Source organism: Microcaecilia unicolor, chromosome 2 (assembly GCF_901765095.1).
Source record: "Microcaecilia unicolor chromosome 2, aMicUni1.1, whole genome shotgun sequence".
Taxonomy (NCBI): Eukaryota; Metazoa; Chordata; class Amphibia; order Gymnophiona; family Siphonopidae; genus Microcaecilia; species Microcaecilia unicolor.
This window is the reverse complement of record NC_044032.1, coordinates 658,178,452-658,204,126: the sequence shown is the minus strand read 5'-3', so window position 1 is coordinate 658,204,126 and position 25,675 is coordinate 658,178,452. Positions and strand designations below refer to the sequence as shown.

Below are 25,675 nucleotides of genomic sequence, written 5' to 3'. Positions count from 1 at the left end.
TATGCCTGCTGAAACCAGGTGTAAATCCCAGCACCCAAGTTAGATGTGGAGATCCATTATTCTGTAACATTGCCTGCAACTTTTGGAAGGCCTCCGAGTCACCCATGTCCCTCACATGGCCACACCCCTTGTGGGCTACATGCTATAGGATTTAGGCGCCCAGCATTATAGACTAGCACACAGCCAGATGCGCATGCAAATCCTAAGTGATGCTAATTAGTGTGAACTGGTTGTTACCGTCAATTAATGATAACAGCTTGTTAGGCACCCAGATTTGGACACCATGTATAGAATCTGGATGTATGTGTACATCTTGAAATGTGTTTTAATGCTTTAAAATGCATGATGTTTACTCCAGACCTTGAAGGCCACCAACAAGCCAGGTTTTTGGGATGCCCTTAATTAATAAGCATGAAGGAGATTTGCATACTTGCCTCCATTGTATGCAAATCTCTGTCACGTGAATGTATTAAGGATATCCTGAAAATATGACCTATTGGCAACCCTCGAGGACTAGGAATGAAGAGCAAGGATTTTAAAGTATGAAGACACATATTAGGCAGATTGTTCCTCATTTAATATAGGATTTCCTTTCTTCCTCTCTTTCAGTCAATATTTGCACAGTTTCAGCACAGTCGAGAGAGAGCACTTCCTTCAGACGTTATGAGGCATGCCCTGGCTGAGAGCTTTAAGGATGAGCACCGCTTTCAGCTTGGCCTCATGGACGATGCAGCAGAATGCTTTGTGAGTACTGACTTCTAGATTTTTACCCTCTTCGGTATCGTTTTGTCCATTGTATGGCAAAATATTAAATTTTTTTGCTTTAAACAGCTGAAGGGATTTAAAGTTTGTCTCCAGCTGAATATTGTCTAGCTTTTTTTGGGTATGGGGGGGGGGGGGGGGAACCTACTGATATAATTTGTAAGCCATCCTATTTGGAGAAAAATTGATTGATTATTTTTAGTGATTAACTAGCAGAAATATGTAATTTGACTTACATTTTCTAAAGTCCTATCCAAAACTACAGCACCCCTTTACCTTTGCTAGCAGAGATGCTGAAGCCCCACCAGCCAAATAATTAGTGCTGCTGCTCCCCTCCTCGTGCTGCTTCCTTAATGCAGAAGTTGGCAGCGTGCTTTCTGCTGCTGGGACTTCTCGCCCATTCTTAGAGCATGTGTGAGAAGTCCCCAGTGGCTGAAGGCTCACTACCGACCTCTGTGTTAAAGAAGCAGTGCGAGGAGGAGGGAGTGACTGGCACCTGTATTTATTTGACTGGTGGGTTTTTGGCATCCCCGCCTTCAAAGGTATGTTTAGCGTGCATGCGGAGGGATGGGAGGAGCTGAGAGAAGGAAGGAGGAATGCGTTGCACCCTCCCCCCCCCCCCAAAAAAAAAAAAAATTGGAGGGCTGACTACACCCCTGCTTAAGCCTAACTATAAAAAGGAGAGAGCTTTAAAACTAGAACATTGGGGATAGTTGACAGTTGCTAAGTAGTGCATGGTTGAGAGTGACGTATCTCCTGAAGAATGCTAACGACAGGGACGTTTAGAATCCCAATAGAGAGGCTACAGTAAAAGCAAAAGTCAGTCAGGTGCTGTTAAATAAAGGGCAAACAGTGCTGAGATTCCAAGTTAGCCCTGTCAATTGTTAGGCAGGTTGTAAATAGTAACAGCAGAGTTGATATTCACACAGTAACACCGTAAATGACTGCAGATAAAGACCTGCACAGTCCATCCAGTCTGCCCAAGAACACGTCCATAGCCACTTCTGCCTCTCTGTGCAGATTAGTTTTCACTGGTTGACAATTTGCCATCATGCCAACCACATATAGGCAGTCTTGCAACAATATATGTTCAAATAAAAAGTATTGCTAACAGTACTTTGCTAATTTCAGCATAAGATGTCTTCCACTTCCCAACTGCACAGTACCCTCACTCATAACACAAGTGATATACAATTTGCAGACATCATCTTTATCTGGGCTTAGCTTGCAGTTACTGGAGTTGCTGAATCTACATTAGAGAATGACATGGGGACGGGGACAGATCCCATTGGGGTGGGGATGGGGAACAGAGCCCGTGGGGACAGGGACAGACTTTGTCCCCATGTCATTTTCTACTCTGAAGCCTGTTAACTGGAGTGTTATTTATATTTGTGTGATGCAGGTGATATTTAGATTTTTTTGGAAAAACAAGCAAACGTGCCGGCCACAACTTTAAAAAATTTGCATGTGGGATACTGTACTTTCCTGCTACCAGCACATCTTCTAAGAAGACATCTATTTCAGGAAGGACTGTGGAAGACAGGAGAGCTAGACTGAATCCTGAGGTTATTGATGACTTATTCATCCACAGATTAAAAAATCATAACAGTGCTTCATAGGCCATATTTCTCCCCCAATAGGACATATGGATCAGGTTGTATTTTGTATCCCTGGATGTTTTAACAGGGTGGATTAGAATTCCTTGGGGTAGTAGAAGTCAGCTATTGTTGGGGTTGGAAGGGTAGAGGGTGGGGGGAGGGTTATTATAGCTCATTATTATTGTTTTCTATTTTTGATTTATAAACAGCAGTTGCAAAGCGTATTCCTTTTTATACATTAACCCATTAGTGCCCAATGTTCCCATATGGCTTATAGGAACATTGTATATATATTACTGGGGATAAATATTTAAACTAGAAGAACAGATCCCAAAACTATATCACAAAAAACGTTCTTCCTTTAAAATATTTAATTTCTTTTATTACAATACATATATCACATAAAACCACTTATGCTGTGTAAATTCCGGAACTTGCCCAGTCACACCCTTCACTTCAATTTCAAATCTTCCACTTGTGTCTTAGATATTGTCCTTAAAGGTTCAAATTCCATATCATCAAGCTGATCAATCCATAGACTGGTGGGTTGTGTCCATCTACCAGCAGGTGGAGATAGAGAGCAAATTTTGCCTCCCTATATGTGGTCATGTGCTGCCGGAAACTCCTCAGTATGTTCTCTATCTCAGCAGGTGGTGGTCACACACAGCAGCAGCTCTGGCTAGGCCTCCAAGCCTAATTTTTAGGTTTTGTTGAGTGCCTGGGGTTGAGGGCTCTTTTGAGCAAGTGCAAACCTGGTGGTGCCAGGTCCCTCCTTTTCTCCCCCCTCCCGCTGGCTCCGTTAAAAAAAAAAAAAATTTTTGAACGTCCTTAAAGGCGTTTATTTCGACGTTTATTTAAGCGTCTATTGCAGCTACTCACTGGGACACCAGGTCGTTACAACTCGGAGCGGACAGCAGGTAATTTTTACCTTTTTATAGCGGGCAGGGGGTTCCCCGATTCTTCTCCTCGTGGCATATGGCGTCGGAGGGCGCAAAGGGTCGCTCCCCGGGTCGCTTGAGCGCTTCTAGAGGGGATGCGGGGGTCTTAAAGCCTGATTCGCCCTTGTTGGGTGACAGTTTCGTGACCGATGAATGTCCCGGTCCTTCCTCCGGCGTGGCGGTTTTTCCCGCCATAAACGCCCATCCCCCGCTCCTCGCCTCCGCCATCTTGGCCGGCCACGCGGCTCGGACGGCTTCGTCTTGGGCCGCCCTTGAGGTTGGAGACACTAATGCCATGAACGCCCTTAATTTGGGCGACGGCACAGAAGCGGCTAAAGTTAAGAGCCGTTCTTCCCGCGCGGCTCCTTCGCGGAGTGTCGCGCCGGACGCCATTTTGGATGCGCAGCATGTCTCTCCACCGCTATTGCGAGCGCCGGTTGAGAGTGCGTCTAGGGCTGTTGCCCAGGCTGCGGAAGTGCACAGTCTGGGGGGTTTCTCCCCCGAGTTTGTTTTGCTGCTGCATCAGGCCTTCCTCATGCACAACGCTGCCCCTGCTCCCTCGTCTGGTAAAGGTTCCCAGAGGTAAACGCCCTCGGGTTGATTCCCAGGCCTTGGAGGAATTTGTCTCCTCCGATGTAGATGAGGGCAGCGTGTCTGAGGTCTTCCAACGGTCCTTTGCGGATTCCTTGGAGGAGACGGATCCCCGCTCGGATGGAGCGGATGACCCCTCTGCAGCGCGGCTTTTTAGCCCAGAGGATTTGCCCAACCTGTTGTTACAGGCCATGGACACTTTGAAGATTTCCTCTCCGGAGGACGTCTCTCCCTCAGCCCCTGTTGGCTCTGCCATTATGCTGGGGACGAAGCGCCCGCCTAGAACCTTCCACGTGCATGATGCCATGCACACCTTAATTTCGGCTCAATGGGATGTCCCAGAAGCGAGCCTTAAAGTGGCTAGGGCTATGTCCCGCCTCTATCCTTTGGCTGTGAGTGAACGTGAGGCCTATCTGTGGCCTACCGTGGATTCTTTAATCACTGCGGTGACTAAGAAAACGGCGTTGCCGGTGGAAGGTGGCACGGCCCTAAAGGACGCCCAAGACAGAAGATTGGAGGCGGCCTTAAGGTCGTCCTTTGAGGCGGCTGCTTTATGTTTGCAGGCCTCAGTTTGCGGCTCCTATGTGGCCAGGGCGTGCCTGACTATGGTGCAGCGGGCTTCCCCCTCGGATCATTCCTTGAGGGCTGATTGGCCGGCCCTGGAATCGGGCTTAGCCTATTTGGCAGACTTGCTGTATGATGAGGGCCTCAGCGAAAGGCATGGCTCAGACAATCTCTGCGCGGCGGTGGCTTTGGCTGAAACATTGGTCTGCTGACCACGCCTCTAAATCCCGCCTGGCTAGGTTGCCTTTTAAAGGCAAGCTGCTCTTTGGGGTCGAGCTGGACAAAATCGTGACCGATCTCGGCACGTCTAAGGGCAAGAAATTACCAGAGGTCAGGGCTCGGGCTAGTACTCGTCCCGGTACCTCCAGAGGACGGTTGCAGGAAGCCTGTCGGTACCGCCCGGGCAAGTCGGGTTCCTCTGCCCCCTCTTCCTTCAAGAGGAATTTCTCCCCCAAGCAGCATTCCTTTCGCAGAGACCGCCGTCCCGGAGGTGCTCCCTCCGGTCCTCCCCCAGGGTCTCGTACCCAATGACGGGGTCTTGGTCCACGTCCCAGTGCAGATTGGAGGACGGCTGTCCTCGTTTCTGGGCGAGTGGACCACAATAACTTCAGACGCGTGGGTGCTGGAAGTCATCAGAGACGGCTACAAACTAGAGTTCTGCCGACCCTTAAAAGACGGGTTTGTACTCTCTCCCTGCAAGTCTCCGGTCAAAGCTGTGGCAGTGCAGCAGACCTTGGACAATCTGATCCGCCTGGGCGCGGTCGTTCCGGTGCCAGAAAGTCAGCTTGGCAAGGGACGTTACTCCATTTACTTTGTGGTACCAAAGAAAGGAGGTTCTGTCCGGCCTATCCTCGACCTCAAAGGGGTCAATCGGGCCTTGAAAGTGCGGCACTTTCGCATGGAGACTCTCCGCTCTGTTATAGCGGCAGTGAAGGCAGGAGAGTTCCTGGCATCCTTGGACATCAAGGAAGCGTACCTGCATATTCCCATCCGGCCTCCTCATCAACGCTTTCTGCGTTTTGCAGTCCTGGGACGACACTTCCAGTTCAGAGCCCTCCCTTTCGGGTTGGCTACTGCTCCGCGGACCTTTTCCAAAGTAATGGTGGTCATCGCGGCCTTCCTACGAAAGGAAGGGGTACAAGTCCATCCTTATCTGGACGACTGGTTGATCCGAGCCCCCTCTTATGCAGAGTGCGGCAAAGCTGTGGACCGGGTAGTTGCTCTTTTGAGCTCCCTGGGATGGATCATCAACTGGGAGAAGAGCCAGCTGCGCCCGACTCAGTCCCTGGAGTACCTGGGAGTTCGATTCGACACCCAAGTGGGCAGAGTGTTCCTGCCAGACAATCGGATTGTCAAACCAGTTCCTAGTAGCCTCTCCCCTTCGGGCTTGGGACTATGTGCAGCTGTTGGGCTCTATGACGGCCACGATGGAAGTTGTGCCCTGGGCCAGGGCTCATATGAGACCACTTCAACACTCTTTGCTGCAGCGCTGGACTCCGATGTCGGAGGATTATGCTGTGCGCCTTCCCTTGGACCCAGCAGTGCGCAAGGCGCTGAGCTGGTGGATGCAGACAGACAAGTTGTCTGCGGGAATGCCTCTGGTGACCCCAGAGTGGATTGTCGTCACGACGGACGCCTCGTTGTCGGGCTGGGGAGCCCACTGCTTGGGAAGGGGACAGCGCAGGGGCTCTGGTCTCCTGCAGAGGCAAAGTGGTCTATCAACCTCCTGGAACTCAGAGCCATTCGGTTGGCGCTTTTGGAGTTCATCCCGGTACTGGTGTTGAAGCCTGTACGGGTCCTGTCGGACAATGCCACGGCTGTGGCCTATGTCAACCGCCAGGGAGGTACCAAGAGCGCCCCTCTAGCCAAGGAGGCTATGAATCTTTGCCAGTGGGCGGAAGCGAACCTGGAGCAGCTTTCAGCGGCCCACATTGCCGGAGTCATGAATGTCAAGGCGGACTTTCTCAGTCGCCATACCTTGGAGCCCGGAGAGTGGCAGCTATCTGCTCAGGCGTTCTTGGACATCACGAAGCGCTGGGGCCAGCCGAGCCTAGATCTGATGGCGTCATCGGCCAATTGCCAAGTGCCGCGCTTTTTCAGCAGAGGACGGGACCCTCGATCCCTGGGAGTAGATGCTCTTCTCCAACAGTGGCCGACACAAGAGCTTCTCTATGTGTTCCCGCCCTGGCCCATGTTGGGCAGGGTGCTAGACCGGGTGGCAAAGCATCCCGGCAGGGTAATCCTGGTGGGTCCGGATTGGCCCAGGCGTCCCTGGTATGCGGACTTGATCAGGCTCTCAGTCGACGATCCTCTACTGCTGCCAGTGGAGCAGGGCCTGTTACATCAGGGTCCCGTGGTGATGGAGGATCCCTCCCCCTTTGGTCTTACGGCCTGGCTATTGAGCGGCAGCGTCTGAGGAAGAAGGGCTTCTCAGACAAGGTCATCGCCACTATGCTGAGAGCGAGGAAGCGCTCTACTTCTACTGCTTACGCCAGGGTTTGGCGTATCTTTGCAGCGTGGTGTGAAGCAGGCTCACTTTCTCCCTTCACTGCTCCAATTTCTTCAGTGTTGGCGTTCCTGCAAGAAGGTCTGGAGAAAGACCTGTCGCTCAGTTCCCTTAAAGTCCAGGTAGCGGCTCTGGCTTGCTTCAGGGGCCGCCTGAAGGGTGCTTCCCTGGCTTCGCAGCCAGATGGTGTGCGCTTTCTCAAGGGAGTTAATCACCTGCGCCCTCCTCTGCACTCAGTGGTGCCTGCGTGGAATCTCAACCTGGTACTAAGAGCATTGCAGAAGCCGCCTTTTGAACCCTTGTCGAGGGCATCTCTGAAAGACCTGACGTTGAAAGCAGTCTTTTTGGTGGCTATCACTTCAGCCAGAAGAGTTTCCGAGCTCCAGGCGCTCTCATGTCGAGAGCCTTTTCTGCAGTTCACTGAGGCAGGAGTGACTATTCGTACAGTGCCTTCCTTCCTGCCCAAGATTGTTTCTCGCTTCCATGTGAATCAGCAGCTCTGTCTCCCTTCCTTTCGTAGGGAGGACTACCCAGAGGAGTACTCTGCTCTTAAATATCTGGATGTGAGACGAGTCATCATCAGATACTTGGAAGTGACCAATGATTTCCGGAAATTGGATCATCTGTTTGTCCTGTTTGCAGGTCCTCGTAAGGGTCTGCAGGCTGCTAAGCCTACAGTGGCAAGATGGGTCAAGGAAGCCATTGCAGTGGCTTATGTGGCCGCGGGGAAGGTGCCGCCTATCCAGCTGAAGGATCACTCCACGAGAGCTCAGGCGGCCTCGATGGCAGAGGCCGGATCCATCTCCTTGGAAGAGATATGCAAGGCGGCAACTTGGGCTTCGGCTCATACATTCTCCAAGCATTACCGTTTGACTGTGGCTGCACGGGCGGAGGCCCGGTTTGGAGCTTCAGTGTTGAGGTCAGGGATTTCAATGTCCCGCCCTGGGTGAGTACTGCTTCGGTACATCCCACCAGTCTATGGATTGATCAGCTTGATGATATGGAAGGTAAAATTATGTATAATCATACCTGATAATTTTCTTTCCATTAATCATAGCTGATCAATCCATAGCCCCTCCCAGATATCTGTACTGTTTTTATTCTGGTTGCATTTCAGGTTCAAGTTTAGTCTTCAGTTACTTCAGAAAGACTTCGTGTTCAAGTTTTTTCACTTGGATTCTTCAAGAGTTAAGACGAGTTTGTGTTACAGTGAGCTGCTGCATTCCTCTCCCCTCCGTTTTACGGGGCTGGATTGAGACTTAAAATTCTGCCGGCACTCCCTCCCGCTTCGTGCGGCTGTAGGGCAGCTTTGTACCCCTCCCGCTTCGGCGGTGTTAGGGTCAGTCAGCTCCTGTTGCGGTTGCAGGATAAGCCAGATCCCCCCGCATCGGCGGGTGTGGTGTCCCTCCCCCGCTCCGCGGGGATGAGCTGGACGGATTCCCCTCCCCCACTTGTGTGGGGATGAGCTGGGTTAATTCCCCTCCCCCGTTTCAGCGGTGGTGAGCTGGGCAGAGTGTCCCTTCGTGGGTGTAATTCTCTTAAGTGCTGAGTCCTGCGGATGGAGCTTTGATATCGACATACTGAGGAGTTTCCGGCAGCACATGACCACATATAGGGAGGCAAAAGTTTGCTCTCTATCTCCACCTGCTGGTAGATGGACACAACCCACCAGTCTATGGATTGATCAGCTATGATTAATGGAAAGAAAATTATCAGGTATGATTATACATAATTTTACCTTATAGTCCTTATAAATCATAAAAATCTTCTAAATCACATCAAGCAGGAGCACAGTGTTCACAACAAATTCTCTCCAGCACTCTTCTTGGAGTAGTGTTAGTTCAGCAGAGTGAATCAGTGCAGTGTGTCAAGGGCTTCCTGGAATTTACATACTGTTTCCAGACTTTAAGCACCTTCTAACTCTTCACACCTTCTCTCTTTTGTTCCTCGATGCGAGACCGCATTTCGAACACTCCTTCTTCAGGAGGAACATTTCCCTTAGGAATCATGAGTCCAGCACAGGAGTGTTCGAAATGCGGTCTCGCATTGAGGAACAAAAGAGAGAAGGTGTGAAGAGTTAGAAGGTGCTTAAAGTCTGGAAACAGTATGTAAATTCCAGGAAGCCCTTGACACACTGCACTGATTCACTCTGCTGAACTAACACTACTCCAAGAAGAGTGCTGGAGAGAATTTGTTGTGAACACTGTGCTCCTGCTTGATGTGATTTAGAAGATTTTTATGATTTATAAGGACTATAATTTGAACCTTTAAGGACAATATCTAAGACACAAGTGGAAGATTTGAAATTGAGGAAACAACAATTGGGGAGCATGTACACAGATTGTGGATATATAGAAATGTGCCCACACAAGGTTTATGTGAATGAGTGGTGAAGTGAAGGGTGTGACTGGGCAAGTTCTGGAACTTACACAGCATAAGTGGTTTTATGTGATATATGTATTGTAATAAAAGAAATTACATATTTTAAAGGAACGTTTTTTGTGATATAGTTATAGGAACATTGGACACTAATGGATTAAGATTTAAATATGTGTGTAAGGCTTCTGCAGATGAGGGCAGAGCCCACGGGGATGGGGGGTGGGGTTGGGGACGGAACCTGCGGGGACAGGGTGGTGATGGAGACAGAGTCCACGGGTACGGGGCGGGAATGGGGACAATCTTTGTCCCTGTGTCATTCTGTAATCTACATCTCTTTTGCTATTTGCAAGAGACAGACCATAGAATTTCACTGGCCTTGATTCTCAACTACTTGTGCCCAACGTAACAGCTCAACAGCCATGTTTTGATTTCATTCTATGTTTTACCGGGTATTCTATTCTGCCACTACCTTCATAGTTCAAGTCGGATTCCCTTGAACAAGAAGCCAAACTAATATGTCCGGGAAATTAGGGAAATTGCGATCAATAACAAGCATGACCAGACTATTGTACCAGAAGAATTGCAACAAGAGACTACTAAAAAAAAAAAAAAACATTTAATTTGAATTACAATCACAAAGATCAATAAATGTGAATATACACAACTCGCACATCTATATTCAGAACTGTTTTATAATATCTGTTTGTATACTATTACTCTGTTTTGTTTATTATCATCATGCTGACCAAGATCCTGCAATACTAAATGTTTAACTACTAGCATTCTTCCACTACTCATGATGTATTGTAAGCCACTTTAAGCCTGCAAAAAGGTGGGATACAAATGCAATAAATAAATAATCCAAATGTACAAGATCTTAATGGAAAGAGGTAGTGTATCAAAATATTTTTCAGCTTAATCATTTAGGGTTTTTGTTCAGTCGGTCCTTTTGTCAAGACTTGATTATTGTAATCTCACTTTGGCAGTTTGCTCTAAGGCCCTGATCAACCAGTTACAAATCATCCAGAATACAGCTATTAGGTTGATGTTTGACTACAAGAGTAAGATTCAGTTAAAAGTTTTTATACTGACAGCGTTTTTGCAAGAATTCTAACATGCTGTCAGCATTCGCAATAAAGATTAAGATCAGCATGAGGATAACTTTAATTTGTGATATTCGTTATATAGCTTCAAGATGTTAGTAAATATGATACCAGGTTATTTTAATCGGTATGGTTAAACATGGACGGTTGAGGACCATTGGATGTTAAAAATTGATGAAAAAATGATGGGAGCTAATCGATGGTGATATGCATTTGATGCCAATTAAGTCCTGTTGGGTAACCACCGCAATTTACACCAGTGATTTCAAAGCTAATAGATGGCGATTTATATATTGACTAGTAAAAAAGGCCCGTTTCTGTTTGAAAGGAAACGGGCGCTAGCAAGGTTTTCCTCGGAGTGTGTATGTTTGAGAGAGTGAATGTGCGAGTGTGTGTGTGTGACAGAGAGTGAGACTGGGTGCGAGTGTGTGTGTGTATGTGATTTTGCATTTGTCAGTTGTGGCTGTGTGTTGATTTTGTGGTGGGTTCAAGTTGGAGGCATACATTAATTGATAATTAGTACAGTTTTGAGAGTTGCTGACAACACTAACCCCCCTTGATTAGTGCAACTGCTGCTGGATTAGGGTTTCCCAAGGTTTCCTCCCAGTCTCTTTGCTGCTGAACTCATAGCTCCACTGCCTCCATAGACTTATAGTTCCCCCACTTCTTTGAGTAATATGCACCTTTTCTTATTTTGTTACGTTCCTCACCTCTGTGAGGGACACTTCCCACTCCGTCTGACGCCGGCGATTTGGGGCGCTCGTTCCTGCGGCCATCTTGGCGTTCCAGTGGCACGCCTGTTCCTCTGCCTACCTGCGATACGGAGCGCCGGCCATCTTGGCGGACCCGGCGCTCTGGGAGCCCTCTCTGTTCCAATCCTCGTGGGGACGCTGAGATTGTGGCGCCGCCCCCAGTTTGTCGGATTGGTCATCACTCTGCCCTTTCTCCCTCTATTTTTGCTTTCCGGAGCAATAAATAAATCCAGCTCAGCGGGGGATCTGGGGAAGGGCAGCGCTTCGGGGTGGCGGTTTTTTCGCCAGGTGGGTGGCAGTTTCGGGAGAGGGAGGGCAGGCGGTGGTTTTTTGAGGGCGGTGTGCAGCGATTCCTAGGCAGTGGGAGGAGTAGGGAAACATGCGGAGCGTGTTTCCCTACTCCTCCCTCTGGCTGGGTCGCGGTTTGCCTGGGTCGTCGCTGTTTGTGCTGTTTGCTGGGTGTCGTGCTGGACTGGGAGGCGCAGCCAATCAGTGGCACTTCAGGAATGACGTCACTTTTATCTACTCCACTTTCCTGAGCAGCTCTGGCCGGAATCCATGGTTCCAGGCAGCCTCAGAACGCTGGAGGTGAGAATTATTATATAGGATGAGTATATATTAAAAAAAACGCTGTCAGCATTCGTAACAAAGACTAAGATCAGCGTGAGGATAGCTTTAATTTGTGATATTCGTTATATATCTTCAAGATGTTAGTAAATATGATACCAGGTTATTTTAATCGGCATGGTTAAACATGGATGTTTGAGGATCAGTGGATGTTAAAAATTGATGGGAGCTAATCGACGGTGATATGCATTTGATGCCAATTAAGTCCTGTTGGTGAACAACCGAAATTTACACTAGTGATTTTAAAACTTATATATGGCAATTTATACATTGATGAGCATATATTGGATCAGAAATTTATTACACGTTTCTTTGTATTTGAATCACATTTTCTTATGCAAGGTGTATAAGACCTGCACTTCACTAATTTTTTGATTATTTTAAGAATATATTATTTTTTATTTTTCTATTTTTATTTTTCTATTTTTATTTTTCATTGTATTTTTATTATTTTTTGAATATTTTTGTCATTTAGCGATACACTGTGCTGTTTTTTTTTTAATTCCTTTTATCCTTGTTCTGATATGCAATTTGTAAGTATTATACTCCTATTTTATTTCCATTTACATATTTAACAATGTTTTGTTACATATATTTTTTTATTTTCATTTATTTTTTATATTTTTTAAATTCATCATGTGATACATGAATTAAAATATTTATATATTTTTACACATTTGTTCTCTTTTTAGTTCTTATTTAAAAAGATACAGACTAGGTATGTGTCCTTACTCTCTTATGTTTTTTTTTTATGATTTTATAAAATAATATTTTGAAAAGATATTTGATATTTTTATGTTTGCGCCTGTGCCCTTTCTTTGCTGGTAATATATATATATTTATTGATATCCCTCTTCTCACTCAGGGTGACCTGGTTCTCAATATGCAAATTAGTGTGCTACCCCTTCTTGCTCAGGGTGACCTGGTTCCCACTCAGCACATTAAGCAGGTCTCACCAACTGCATTTTTCTCAGGCAACTCTTTATTCCAGCCCCTGGGCACCCTTCTTCTAGCTTAACACTTTATGCTTTCATAGATCTTCACATTGAGCCTCCCCCCACAGATACCTGGGCTCAGTACTATACCAATACTTTGGGGACTCTCAACCCCAGGCTTTGCAGCCTGCTTCTCTCAGTACTTTGGACACACAGTCCCCTCTTTGAACACACAGTTCTAGACACACAGTCTCTTCTTCTTCGGACACACAGTTCCTATAACTACTGAGGACACACAGTCAAACACTAATGCTTTAGGGACTTCTTACCCCAGGACTTTCAGCCTGCTGATCTCCTTTGGACACCCAGTCCACCCCCCAAGTCCATAAGGTTAGCCAGTATCTTTCAGGGGCTCTCTTCTTCTGCTGCTAGCTCACTTCCCTTCCTTTCACAACTCAGGTGGGGTATAAAGTGGCTAATTAGCTACACAGGACCCAGCCCATAACCGCCTGCACCTGTGGACCTCCCAGGGCTCTCCCTGGTCCTAGCGATCTCCACCTTCTTCTAGCGCCCTCTAGTGGCCTACACCGTATAGGACAGCCTCATACCTTCTCACAATATATATATATTGTTTTTATTTGTAAGAAGTCTTTTATTGAAAATTTTCATTAGGCAACATACAATAGTCATCGCTCTACACTGACATGTTTACAATGTAGTCCAGACAAGATGAAACCCAGGTAGTGCAATTTACTGCCACAGTAATATATATTTTTTATACATATTTTATATATACATATATACATTTTTATGTTATATTTTTAAATGTTAATGTTTAATTCAATTTGATATATTGTAGTTTTATATTTATAGATTTTATTTTTTTTAAATGTTCATATTCATTTTTAAATTGAAAGACTCTGAATGTTAATTCATGTCTGTTTTACATATACCTCTTATTATTCATGTTGATGTTTCACATGTATATTGTATACATTTTTTTGGTTTGGTTTTTAATATTTCATATTGCTTTTTATAATCAGATGTTATAATTTGATATGTTTATTATAGTCCGACGCAGCCATTTTTTTGGGCGAAACACGGCCTGTGTCGGGCAACTGTCTAACACACGGTATCTTTAATAAAAATATTTTGGATATTACACTGATCTGCTGGCTCATTTTCCACGTTGGATTTTGCAGATCGTTTGCCTTGCTGTTATCAGATCCAGATCAACCAGGTCAAATGCATTGGAGAGATCAAACTGTATAACTGTCGCACACTGACCTTTACACAATTTTTTTTCCATATGCCACCAACGAGCCTACTACAGTTTTTGCACTGATTCTTTCTGAATCCTGAAGGTGTGGGGTAGAGAAGATCATCTATCTATATGTTAACCTTCTCTGACCTCATGTGCAACTTTCTTTGTTAGTCACCTTACTTTCTTACTCCTCTTAACTCATACCTATCTATATGGTCCATCTTTGCTTATACCCTTTCAACCTTTTTTATCTCGCGGCATACTGATAAGCCGCAAAAATTGTCAAGGCACATCAGGTTTTTTTTTTTTTTTTTTTTTTTTTAGAGGATATATATGTTATTTAACAAACAAGATTGTGTTTAAAGTTCAATAATTACATTTGTAATCATTGTGTTATCTTTCAAGTTGAATATTTTATTTATTTTTTGTTACATTTGTACCCCACGCTTTCCCACTCATGGCAGGCTCAATGTGGCTTACATGAAACAAGTTGACAAAAAGGACAACAAAACACTTCAAAGATAACGAAATTAGCCACAAATAACATGCATTCAAAAACAAGGAAGTCACCGTTCAAAAAGTATTCTGATTTCATGTCGTCTGAGCCATAGCAAAATAAAACTCTCCCCTACTAAGCACATTGTGAAAAAATACAAAACCTTAAAAAAATCCTAACATGCATGTACAAATGTCATGCAACATACATACATAACATAGTAAATGATAGCAGATAAAGACCTGTATGGTCCATCTAGGCTGCCCAACAAGATAAACTCATTTTACAGCAGCACTAATTCCTATGATTCAAATAGCAAGAACTCTACAATGAATAGGCAGCACTGCAAGTATTACACTGGGCCCAAAAACATCAACATAGTATGGCAATACTTATGTTCTCTCTCTGTCTTGGTGGACCAGGGCAGATGAGACTCCAAGCAGGCTGCAAGCAATGGCGGTGAATTGCTGCTGCTGCTGCTGCTGGGGAACTTCCTTCAAGACGTTGGGGGGGGGGGGGGTTTGTTGCATTAGAAGAAAGGGGGAGAAATTTGGCTAGGCCTCTTGCTGTTCTGGGTCTTTGTTTGCCGGAAGTCGGTCTGCTCCTGGTTGCGGCACACGGTTGAAAAACTCTGCCCTACACTGTCAAAATGTTCCGTTTTATATTGTGTTGACATTGTAAGTAGTATCCTATGCCATACATTTTGTATTTGAAAATTTTTAGTGCTGGAATTGTCTATTGCTCATGTTTGATTTATTTTTATAGTACACTGCCTTGAGTGAATTCTTTCATAAAGGCGGTAAATAAATGTTGTTAGGTATATCTCCAATTGCTCTCTGACAAATCCCTCCATCACTTTTTATAAACACCTTAGATAAGCTTGGCTTTAAATTCTTTGGAATTGGGGTGAGAAGAATATTGTCCCCAGAAAAAGGAAAGATTCCTACATTGAGATAATAAGCCAGTTCGTTAAATGTAGAAACACTGGCGAGGCAGCTTTAGCCAAATAAGGGGGGGGGGGGGGGGGGGGGGGGGGGCATACATCTAGGTTGGAAAACGTTTTTGTATATTTTAAGAATAGCTGCTTAGAATCATGCAAACTTCTCATTGAATTGGTGCCCAATTCTATCTAATTCTAACCTAACGCTTCTGAACTAAAAAAAAAAACTGTCTATTTTGGGTATCCATGGAATCCTCAAATTTTGTACCATCCTATTTCCTGAGGGAGAAGCCCATTGAACTTTAAGAATTTTTTTTGTGTGTTTTGCCGGGTTCTTGAAGCCTAGATTGGCTGCTGTCTGAGACATGATGCTGGGCTTGATGGACCCTTGGTCTTTTTAATCCTAAACAGGTAATCTAATACTCCAGAGAACTGGAAAACAGCCAAACACAATCCAAAGGGTTGTGTGGAAATGAGGAAAGTGGGAAATACCTTCAGAAACCAAGGCTTCTGCCAAGGTCTAATCAACAAGACACTATTGTCTATAAAAAACTTTGTGCCCGCGATCAAGTTTTTTTTCATGGGGTAAGTATTCCTTACTCCAGTCATTCAAAAATGCCCATATAGGAGCATCATGCAAAATTGCCCATAATAGAGCACAGATTTTTTTATACAAAAAAGCCCATAATAGAGCACAAATATTATTTGTATTTATTTTATTTTTATTACATTTGTACCCCGCACTTTCCCACTCACGGCAGGTTCAATGTGGCTTACATGGGGCAATGGAGGGTTAAGTGACTTGCCCAGAGTCACAAGGAGCTGCCTGTGCCTGAAGTGAGAATCGAACTCAGTTCCCCAGGACCAAAGTCCACCACCCTAACCACTAGGCCACTGTTCAAGCTACAGCATGGCATGCATCAACTTAGCTTAATAAATGCTGCCTTGACAACCCCACAGTTCATCTGTTGATTTTCAACGGGGCCCGATTCGTTTCAGCCATAACAGGACTTCATCAGGAACCACTCAGTCTCAAGCTGACATTACAAAACATCGAATGTTTGATTCCTCTTTTTACTACCAAGCTGCTTTTGTGTGAAACCAGCTAGCTTTGCAAATTCGCACAATGCCAGATTAACATTTCATCCTGCTCTCAATTTCAATCACTGGCCTACATAGTCTTCTGTTACCAGAATCTTAGGCTTCAGCTACAGGAAGGCTTTACGTCTTAAGTAGGCATGGCCTTATCTGGGAACATATCTGTTCTGTCCACAAAAAAGCAAATCCTTTTTAGAAAAATAAAGACTTCAAAATCTTCATTTAAAGAAATGAACCCACAGAAATAGAGTAGCCCTTTTTGTCACATTATCCTCAGAGGTTCCCCCTCTGGTTTAGCTGACTTAACATTTCTTGGTAGATAAGAGATGATTAACTATGAAAAAATCAGTAGAAGCTTGCAACACATCCCTGATGTACATCTTAAATAAGTTCATTGCTGACCAATGAATTACTGAAAAATTCATTAATCTCAGATTATACATCCGGAAAGTATTTTCAGTTATCTCCATTTCCAAATGTATAGAGAAACTATCCTTAGTAAATGTGGCCACAAGCAAATGACAAGTGTCCATCTGGGCTCCACCTTCTGAATTTTACACTCTGTAGTTTCAATTATAGAATCAATATCACCAAACTTAGCTACAAACTCTTCAGTGAATTTACTAACTAAAGATTATCTTGAAAGTTCTTGTCCATTCTAGAAACCAACTCAAAAACGTCTTTCAGATTAATATCCTGCTTAACTCCAGACAGTCGATGTGCCTTTAAAGACTTAAGTGTTTGTCACAGGGACAGGAGTAGGAAGAATTTGAGATGACCCAGTACTCAAAGTAACTTAAGAAATGATTTCTGCAACCCAGAGCCGCCAGAAGATATAACAATATCCTGAACAGGAGCGATGAAAATTTCTTGCTGGGTTGTGGGGGGTGGGGTAAAAACACCCCCTCCCTCCCCCCCACACTGATAGGAGAATTTTTCATATCTCTGATTATCTTATCTGACCTGCTACAATAGCTAATCTGAACATCTCCAAATGAAATCTTGGAACTTTGAGAAATGGATTCACTGTCTTGAGACCTAGAATAGGTTGAAAGGATCCTTCCTTTCTTTGGGTGTGCAAAATAAATTGAATAGCGCCCATCCTCTCCTTCTAAGGTGGAACTGACACATCACTCCTAACTGAATTAACCGAGTCAAGGTTTTTGTGTTACAGCTGCCGCCTTGATTTGGAAACAAGAAGGAGAAACCTCATTACCTAGGAGTGGCCTAGTGGTTAGGGTGGTGGACTTTGGTCCTGGGAAACTGAGGAACTGAGTTTGATTCCCGGCACAGGCAGCTCCTTGTGACTCTGGGCAAGTCACTTAACCCTCTATTGCCTGCCGCATTGAGCCTGCCATGAGTGGGGAAAGTGCGGGGTACAAATGTAACAAAAAAAAAAAAAAAAAAAATCATACACAGGCAGTCTTGCAGACTGTTAACCCAACATAGTACACCTGTTCATACCCATTTCAACCAATCAGGATGACTTTTATTCTCTGCAATAATTGTGGTGCTTTAGTTTCAAGGCCAATCATCTGGAGACTTAAAGCTTGTCCTATCTGTCTTCAGCTATCTAGTTTTAAACAAGAGCTCAGTAAAGTAATGCAAGAATTGGATGCAATTAAAGCAGCTTCTAGGACTGCACAGAAAAATAACTTCTCACCAATGCCTCAAAGAATAAAACCACATAAGAACAGATGGTTCACAGTAGGCTCAGGCAGACTTCGTCATGTGACACAGAAGCATCCGCCCGCACAAGTGTTGTCACTAAAGAATTCTTTTGCTCCATTACAGCACTGTGATGCTCCTGAAAATAGAACTGAGGCAGAGGAAAAAGCAATAAAGTTGGAACAGACATGAAGGTACCCAAAGTGAAAAGACACCCCCAAATCACTGTTGAAACACATACCAGGAAATATAGATGGAAAGCGATGGCCACAAATGCTCGTAGTCTAATCAGTAAAGCTCATGACCTTCAAGCCCTGATGTTGGAGGCAGACTTAGACATTGTTGCAATCACGGAGACGTGGCTCAACGGTTCCCACGAATGGGATGCAAGCATACCAGGCTATAATCTATTTAGGAAAGATAGAGAGGGTCGTAAAGGTGGAGGAGTAGCTCTGTATGTGAGGAATGATATCATGGCAACTGAAATGACAGGGACCTGGGGAAAAGAAGAAGCGATATGGATCACCTTAAAAAGAGATGATAGAACCTCTGTCCACGTTGGTGTTGTCTACAGACCCCCGACAAAATTAGAGGAACTAGATAAAGATCTGATCGCAGATATTCAGAGTGGAGGAGTGGCCTAGTGGTTAGAGCACCGGTCTTGACATCCAGAGGTGGCTGGTTCAAATCCCACTGCTGCTCCTTGTGATCTTGGGCAAGTCACTTAACCCTCCATTGACCCATGGTACCTGAATGTAACTAACCTTTGGAGTGGAGGAGTGGCCTAGTGGTTGGGGTGGTGGACTTTGGTCCTGGGGAACTGAGGAACTGAGTTTGATTCCCGGCACAGGCAGCTCCTTGTGACTCTGGGCAAGTCACTTAACCCTCCATTGCCTGCCGCATTGAGCCTGCCATGAGTGGGAAAGCGCGGGGTACAAATGTAACAAAAATAAATAAAATTAGGAAAGAAAAAAGAGGTTCTGTTGATGGGAGATGTCAGTCTGCCGGATGTAGATTGGAAGGTTCCATCTGCCAAATCGGAAAGAAGTAGAGAGATCGTGGATGCTTTCCAAAGTGATCTGCTCAGACAAATTGTGACGGAACCCACGAGGGAGGGAGCGACACTGGATCTGGTGCTCACAAATGGGGATAGTGTGTCAAATGTCCGAGTGGGTGCACACCTGAGAAGCAGTGACCATCAAACGGTTTGGTTTGTTATGACAGCTGAAGTGGAGGGCAGCCACTTTAAACTCAGTCCTGGATTTCAAGCATGCTGACTTTAGTAAAATGGGGGAATACCTGAGGAAGGAGCGGATGGGATGGGAGGACGTAAAAGAAGTGGAAGGGTAGTGGTCCAGGCTGAAAGAAGTAATAAATAGGGCCACAGACCTTTATGTAAGGAGAGTAAATAAAAGCAAGAGAAAAAGGAAACCCGTTTGGTTCTCCAAACAAGTGGATGAGAAAATAAAGGCTAAAGAGTTAGCGTTCCAGAAATATAAAAAATCTCAAGAAGAGGAACACGGGGAGGAATACCGGATGAAACTGAAAGAAGCCAAGAGAGAGGTATGTCTGGCGAAGGCGCAAGCGGAAGAACAAATGGCTAGAAATGTAAGGAGGGGCGACAAAAATTTCTTCAGGTATATTAGTGAAAGGAGAATGACTAAAAGATACAGTGAACCGCTATGTAGATAATGATGAAGAAAAAGCCAGTTTGCTAAATAGATACTTTTGTTCTGTTTTCACTGAAGAAAATCCTGGAGAAACGGGTGATATGATACAGACGTTCAAATATTTGAAAAGTATTAATCCGCAAACGAACCTTTTCTGGAGGTGCAAAGGCGGTAGAACGAGAGGACATGAAATGAGATTGAAGGGAGGCAGACTCAGGAAAAATGTCAGGATGTATTTTTTCACGGAAAGAGTAGTGGATGCTTGGAATGCCCTCCTGTGGGAGGTGGTGGAAATAAAAACGGTAATAGAATTCAAACACGCGTGGGATAAACATAAAGGAATCCTGTTCAGAAGGAATGGATCCTAAGGAGCTTAGCCGAGATTGGGTGGCAGAGCCAGCCGGTGGCGGGAGGTGGGGATAGTGCTGGGCAGACTTATACGGTCTGTGCCCTGAAGAGGACAGGTACAAATCAAAGTAGGGTATACACAAAAAGTAGCACATATGAGTTTGTCTTGTTGGGCAGACTGGATGGACCATGCAGGTCTCTTTCTGCCGTCATTTACTATGTTACTATGTAAGGACCGCGAGGGCCTGGCAAAAGTACACCTGAGAATGTAATGGATATAGCACCGTTCACGGAAGAGAGTGTGTATCAACAACTTGGAAAGCTAAAGGTGGACAAAGCCATGGGACCGGACGGGATCCACCCCAGAATATTGAGGGAGCTCAGAGAGGTTCTAGCGGGTCCTCGTAAAGAGTTGTTTAATAAATCCTTGGAGACGGGAGAGGTTCCGAGGGATTGGAGAATGGTGGAGGTGGTCCCTCTTCTCAAAAGTGGTGATAGGGAAGAAGCTGGAAACTACAGGCCGGTAAGCCTCACTTTGGTTATTGGAAAAGTAATGGAAGCGATGCTGAAGGAAAGGATAGTGAATTTCCTGGAAGCCAATAAGTTGCAAGATCCGAGACATGGTTTTACGAGAGGGAAATCGTGCCAAACGAATCTCATTGAATTCTTTGATTGGGTAACTGGAGAATTGAATCATCGACGTGTTATAGACGTAATCTACTTAGATTTTAGCAAAGCTTTTGACACGGTTCCGCCACAGGAGGCTCTTAAATAAACTCGATGGGCTGGAGATAGGTCCCGAAGTGGTGAACTGGATTAGGAACTGATTGACGGACAGACGCCAGAGGGTGGTGGTAAATGGAGTTCGCTCGGAGGAGGGAAAGGTGAGTAGTGGAGTGCCTCGGGGTTCGGTGCTGGGGCCGATTCTGTTCAATATATTTGAGTGACGTTGCCGAAGGGTTAGAAGGTAAAGTTTGCCAATTTGCGGATGATACTAAGATTTGTAACACAGTGGACACCCGGGATGGAGTGGAAAGCATGAAAAAGGATCTGAGGAAGCTAGAAGAATGATCTAAGGTTTGGCAATTAAAATTCAATGCGAAGAAATGCAAAGTGATGCATTTAGGGAGTAGAAACCCACGAGAGACTTATGTGTTAGGCGGTGAGAGTCTGATAGGTACTGAGGGGGGGGAGAGGGATCTTTGGATGATAGTATCTGAGGATCTGAAGGCGACGAAACAGTGTGACAAGGCGGTGGCTGTAGCGAGAAGGTTGCTAGGCTGTATAGAGAGAGGTGTGATCAGCAGAAGAAAGGAAGTGTTGATGCCCCTGTACAAGTCGTTGGTGAGGCCCCACCTGGAGTATTGTGTTCAGTTTTGGAGGCCGTACCTTGCGAAGGATGTTAAAAAAAAAAATGGAAGCTGTGCAGAGAAAAGCTACGAGAATGGTATGGGATTTGCATTCCAAGACTTATGAGCAGAGACTTGCTGACCTGAGCATGTATATCCTGGAGGAAAGGAGGAACAGGGGTGATATGATACAGACGTTCAAATATTTGAAAGGTATTAATCCGCAAACAAATCTTTTCCGGAGATGGGAAGGCGGTAGAACGAGAGGACATGAAATGAGATTGAAGGGAGGCAGACTCAGGAAAGATGTCAGAAAGTATTTTTTCAGAGAGAGGGTGGTGGATGCTTGGAATGCCCTCCTGCGAGAGGTGATGGAGATGAAAACGGTAACGGAATTCAAACATGCGTGGGATAAACATAAAGGAATCCTGTGCAGAAGGAAGGGATCCTCAGAAGCTTAGCCTAGAATAGGTGGCAGAGCTGGTGGTTGGGAGGCGGGGCTAGTGCAGGGCAGATTTATACGGTCTGTGCCGGGGCTGGTGGTTGGGAGGCGGGACTAGTGCTGGCAGACTTATACGGTCTGTGCCGGGGCTGGTGGTTGGGTGGCGGGGATACTGCTGGGCAGACTTATACGGTCTGTGCCAGAGCCGGTGGTGGGAGGCAGGGATAGTGCTGGGCAGACTTATACGGTCTGTGCCAGAGCTGGTGGTGGGAGGCGGGACTGGTAGTTGGGAGGCGAGGATAGTGCTGGGCAGACTTATACGGTCTGTGCCCTGAAGAGGACAGTACAAATAAAAAAAGTAGCACATATGAATTTATCTTCTTGGGCAGACTGGATGGACCGTGCAGGTCTTTTTCTGCCGTCATCTACTATGTTAATATGAGTCCGCTACTGAAGTGACCACCACCAAAGTCATATCCTTCCAGGTCAGATACTTCAGATGGAAGGAATCTAGTGGCTCAAAAGAAACTAATCAGCTGAGTTAAAACAACATTCCTTCTCTCCAGGCCAGTCCAGATGCTTGGTTATGTACCTCTCCCAGCAGGTGGAAACTGAGAAGTTATGAGCTATGTCATCTATTTACAACCTGTGTAGCCCCTCCCCCTCCAACAAATATTTCTCAGTCTCCAGTAGGTACAAGAACTTCCTGTGCAGCCTCCTCTGGTCTGGTAGGATATTATCTCATTGAGCAGTTTTTCAGTCTGTAAATTTGGGATTTATTAACAGATGAAGTGGCCTGGAGTGTTGGCTAATGTATCTGGAATTATTTGGCCAATCTAGAAGTACCAACACCTGGGTGCCCCAGGTCCTTCCTCTCTCCTTAATCAGAGATTGTAGGAAAGAAGTGATGGTTGTATCTTGGTACCTTGAGAGTCTGAACTAAGTTCTCTTCAACAAGAGTTTGCTCTTGAGTGGAATTTTGGGAATCCAAGATGGCGGACACAGTGAGCTGCGCCTGCTCTGGTCTTACCTTTTGAAGCGTACTTCACTTTCTTTGATGGGGAAGCGAAGAGGCAAGCAGTCAGCATATCTCAGCAGGCACATCCTCTTCAGCCAGCTTGCACCTCTCAACTGGCAACCCTGATGACTTCAGGCCCAATGGATGATTTTGTAACCAGGACAGGGACAGCAATAGAATGTTCTCCCACAAGAGGTTCCCCCAATTAGAGAATCAGAGGACTCCTTGGGATTGGAGGTCACCTTGAGCCCCAATGCAAGAACTCCACCATCACAGCCATGTGTGCAGAGTTCGCCTGTACCAGTGACTCACACAAGTGACCCAGAAGTTGGTCGCGCTGTCAGGGTGAGAGAGTCGGAGATCTTCGAGACAACAGCAGTTATCTCTGTTTTTGGAGTAACAACATCTTAGCAGGTGGATGGAATAATGTCAGCAGGCACAGATCCTGGACTCCCCTTCAAAGGGATCCTATGATGGTCAAGACTGCAGCTGAAGGCAGAGTTACAATTACTTCACTATCTTTGCCAGCATGTTTGCAAATGAAGCCAGCAGTTATTACTTTGCACATTACATGGGAGACTATTGCTGACTTAGTTAAGTCACGATTCCTCAAATTCCTTAACAAAATCAATCAATGAATGAAATTTCTTCTCAAGTGGATAAAAATACTACAAATTTAGTAAATTTGAATGTTTGAGTAGAGAAATTGAAGAAAACTAAAGATCTGTGTTGCAAACAGCTACGACTACAAACTTAAGAAATAGCAAAGAGAGGGAGCGAAGTACAAACAAAACTCCAATCAAAGAAAAAAAAAAAAGCACCAAGGGCCGCACCAAGGGCCTTAAAAAAAAGGGACACAGTTCTTTTATCATCAACTTTAAATAAACACAGTTGTTCATGAAAGACCCAACACGGGCCATGTTTCGGTGCTACCGCACCTGCGTCAGGGGTCGCAGTGACGACGGGAAAGATATTTTGTAAAAATAATCCAAAGCAGCTGAAATATCGTCAGATATATCTCCGTATATGTGAGAAAATAATCTTCCTGAAATGCAGAGCTAATATTCTCTGTCAGTATTGGACACCAAGATATCCCAAGATACTTTACTGACTGGGTGGTCTTTTATTATAGAACTGAGCATAGTGTAGCTACAGTTATTTGGATTGCTTTACAGTATGTGTATCACTTTGCAGTTGTAAAATATTAATTTCATATTCCATTTTGATGCCCAGCAACTTGTCTGGCAAAGTTGTTCTGTAGTTCCTCACACTCTGCTTGTGTGTTAACAACATTTCTTCTGCAAATCTGATCACCTCACTCATTGTACTACTTTTTTCCAGGTTAGTTATGTAAGTGTTCAGTAGCAGTGGTACCAGGACAGACCCCTGGGACACTTCACTATTCACCTCTCCATTGAGAAGACTGACCATTTATTCCAGTGCTTTTCTCCTATCTTGTAACCAACTATCAACCCTCAACAGAGCAGTGTTTTGTATTTTGTACTTTATTTATTTTGCTTGATATACCGCCTTTCAACAACTGGAACCAAAGTGGTTTTACAGCTAAGTTCACAAAACACACAGGAAAGGAACTCCAGCAAAAGTAAGCCAAGGAGAAAAAAGGGGGGGGGGGGGGGGGGGGAAGGGCAAGGGTACAAAGAACTTCATATGTTGGCCAGCTGACACCTAAAGCTCCCAGTCAGCCATCTACAAAAGACTCACCAAACAAGTAGGTTTTGAGAGCACCCTTAAAATGGGGCTAGGACGTCTCAATCCTAAGTTTGGGAGGAAGGCAGTTCCAGAAAGACAGAACTATAAAGGAAAAAGGCTCACCCAGTGGACTCCAGGCAGGAACAAGAAGGCAGGAAGATATCAAGCAAGTAGTGCAAAACAGAGTACAACATCCGAGCAGATCGGTAGGGTCAAGAAGGGGTGAGAGGGTAGGATAGAGTGACAGAATGCAACACTTAAGCGTAAGCATCAAAATCTTAACATGAATGGGGTATGGGATGGAAAACCAATGATACTGATGGAGAAAAGGGATCAGATGGTCATAACGATACGAACCAGAGAGAAGACAGACAGCAGTATTCTGCACAGTCTGAAGTTTCTTAAGAACATAGTGGGGGAGACCAGAATGGGAAATGTTGCAGTAGTCCATTCCTTGTCATCAACAGCAGATGAATCCATTAACTGATGGGTTGTATCCGCCTACCTAGGTGGAGATAGAGAACACTGAAAGCACATGGTGATGCTGGACACCCAGCCCCCTCTGCCTTCAGTATATCTCTATCTCCCAGCAGGTGTGGACGTCGCTTTCTCAGCTCCTGGATTTCTGCATGGGGTGGCTCCTGTTCTTTGCCAGTAGAGCGGGGATGTTGTGTCTGCTGGTGCCCACTTTAAAGGCATACTTGGTTTTCCCTGTCCCTGCCTTACCCCATTCCCTTTCCTCACAGAGTTCCTCTGTGGCTGCCTGCCTCCAACTTTCCTCACCGTAAAAAAAAAAAAAAGAGAGAGGCTCGCTTTTACAGCGTAGCGATTTCTGAGGCTTTCTCCAGAGCTCCTGGTACGGTGCAGCTGGACCGAAGCTCGTTTGACTCGGTCTCCTGAGGTGAGAGTGGTGCCCA

At 45.2% G+C, this 25,675-nt stretch overlaps 1 protein-coding gene across 1 annotated transcript in view; it reads left to right on the top strand.

Annotated features, from left to right (window-relative positions):
* The first annotated feature begins 613 nt into the window (after positions 1-613).
* Positions 614-25,675, top strand: part of USP53 (ubiquitin specific peptidase 53) — a 298,888-nt gene continuing 273,826 nt past the window's right edge. The window contains exon 1 of the mRNA XM_030192265.1: positions 614-744. Coding sequence (XP_030048125.1) covers positions 664-744 — 81 coding nt within the window. The 5' untranslated portion in view covers positions 614-663. The remainder of the gene's footprint in view (positions 745-25,675) is intronic.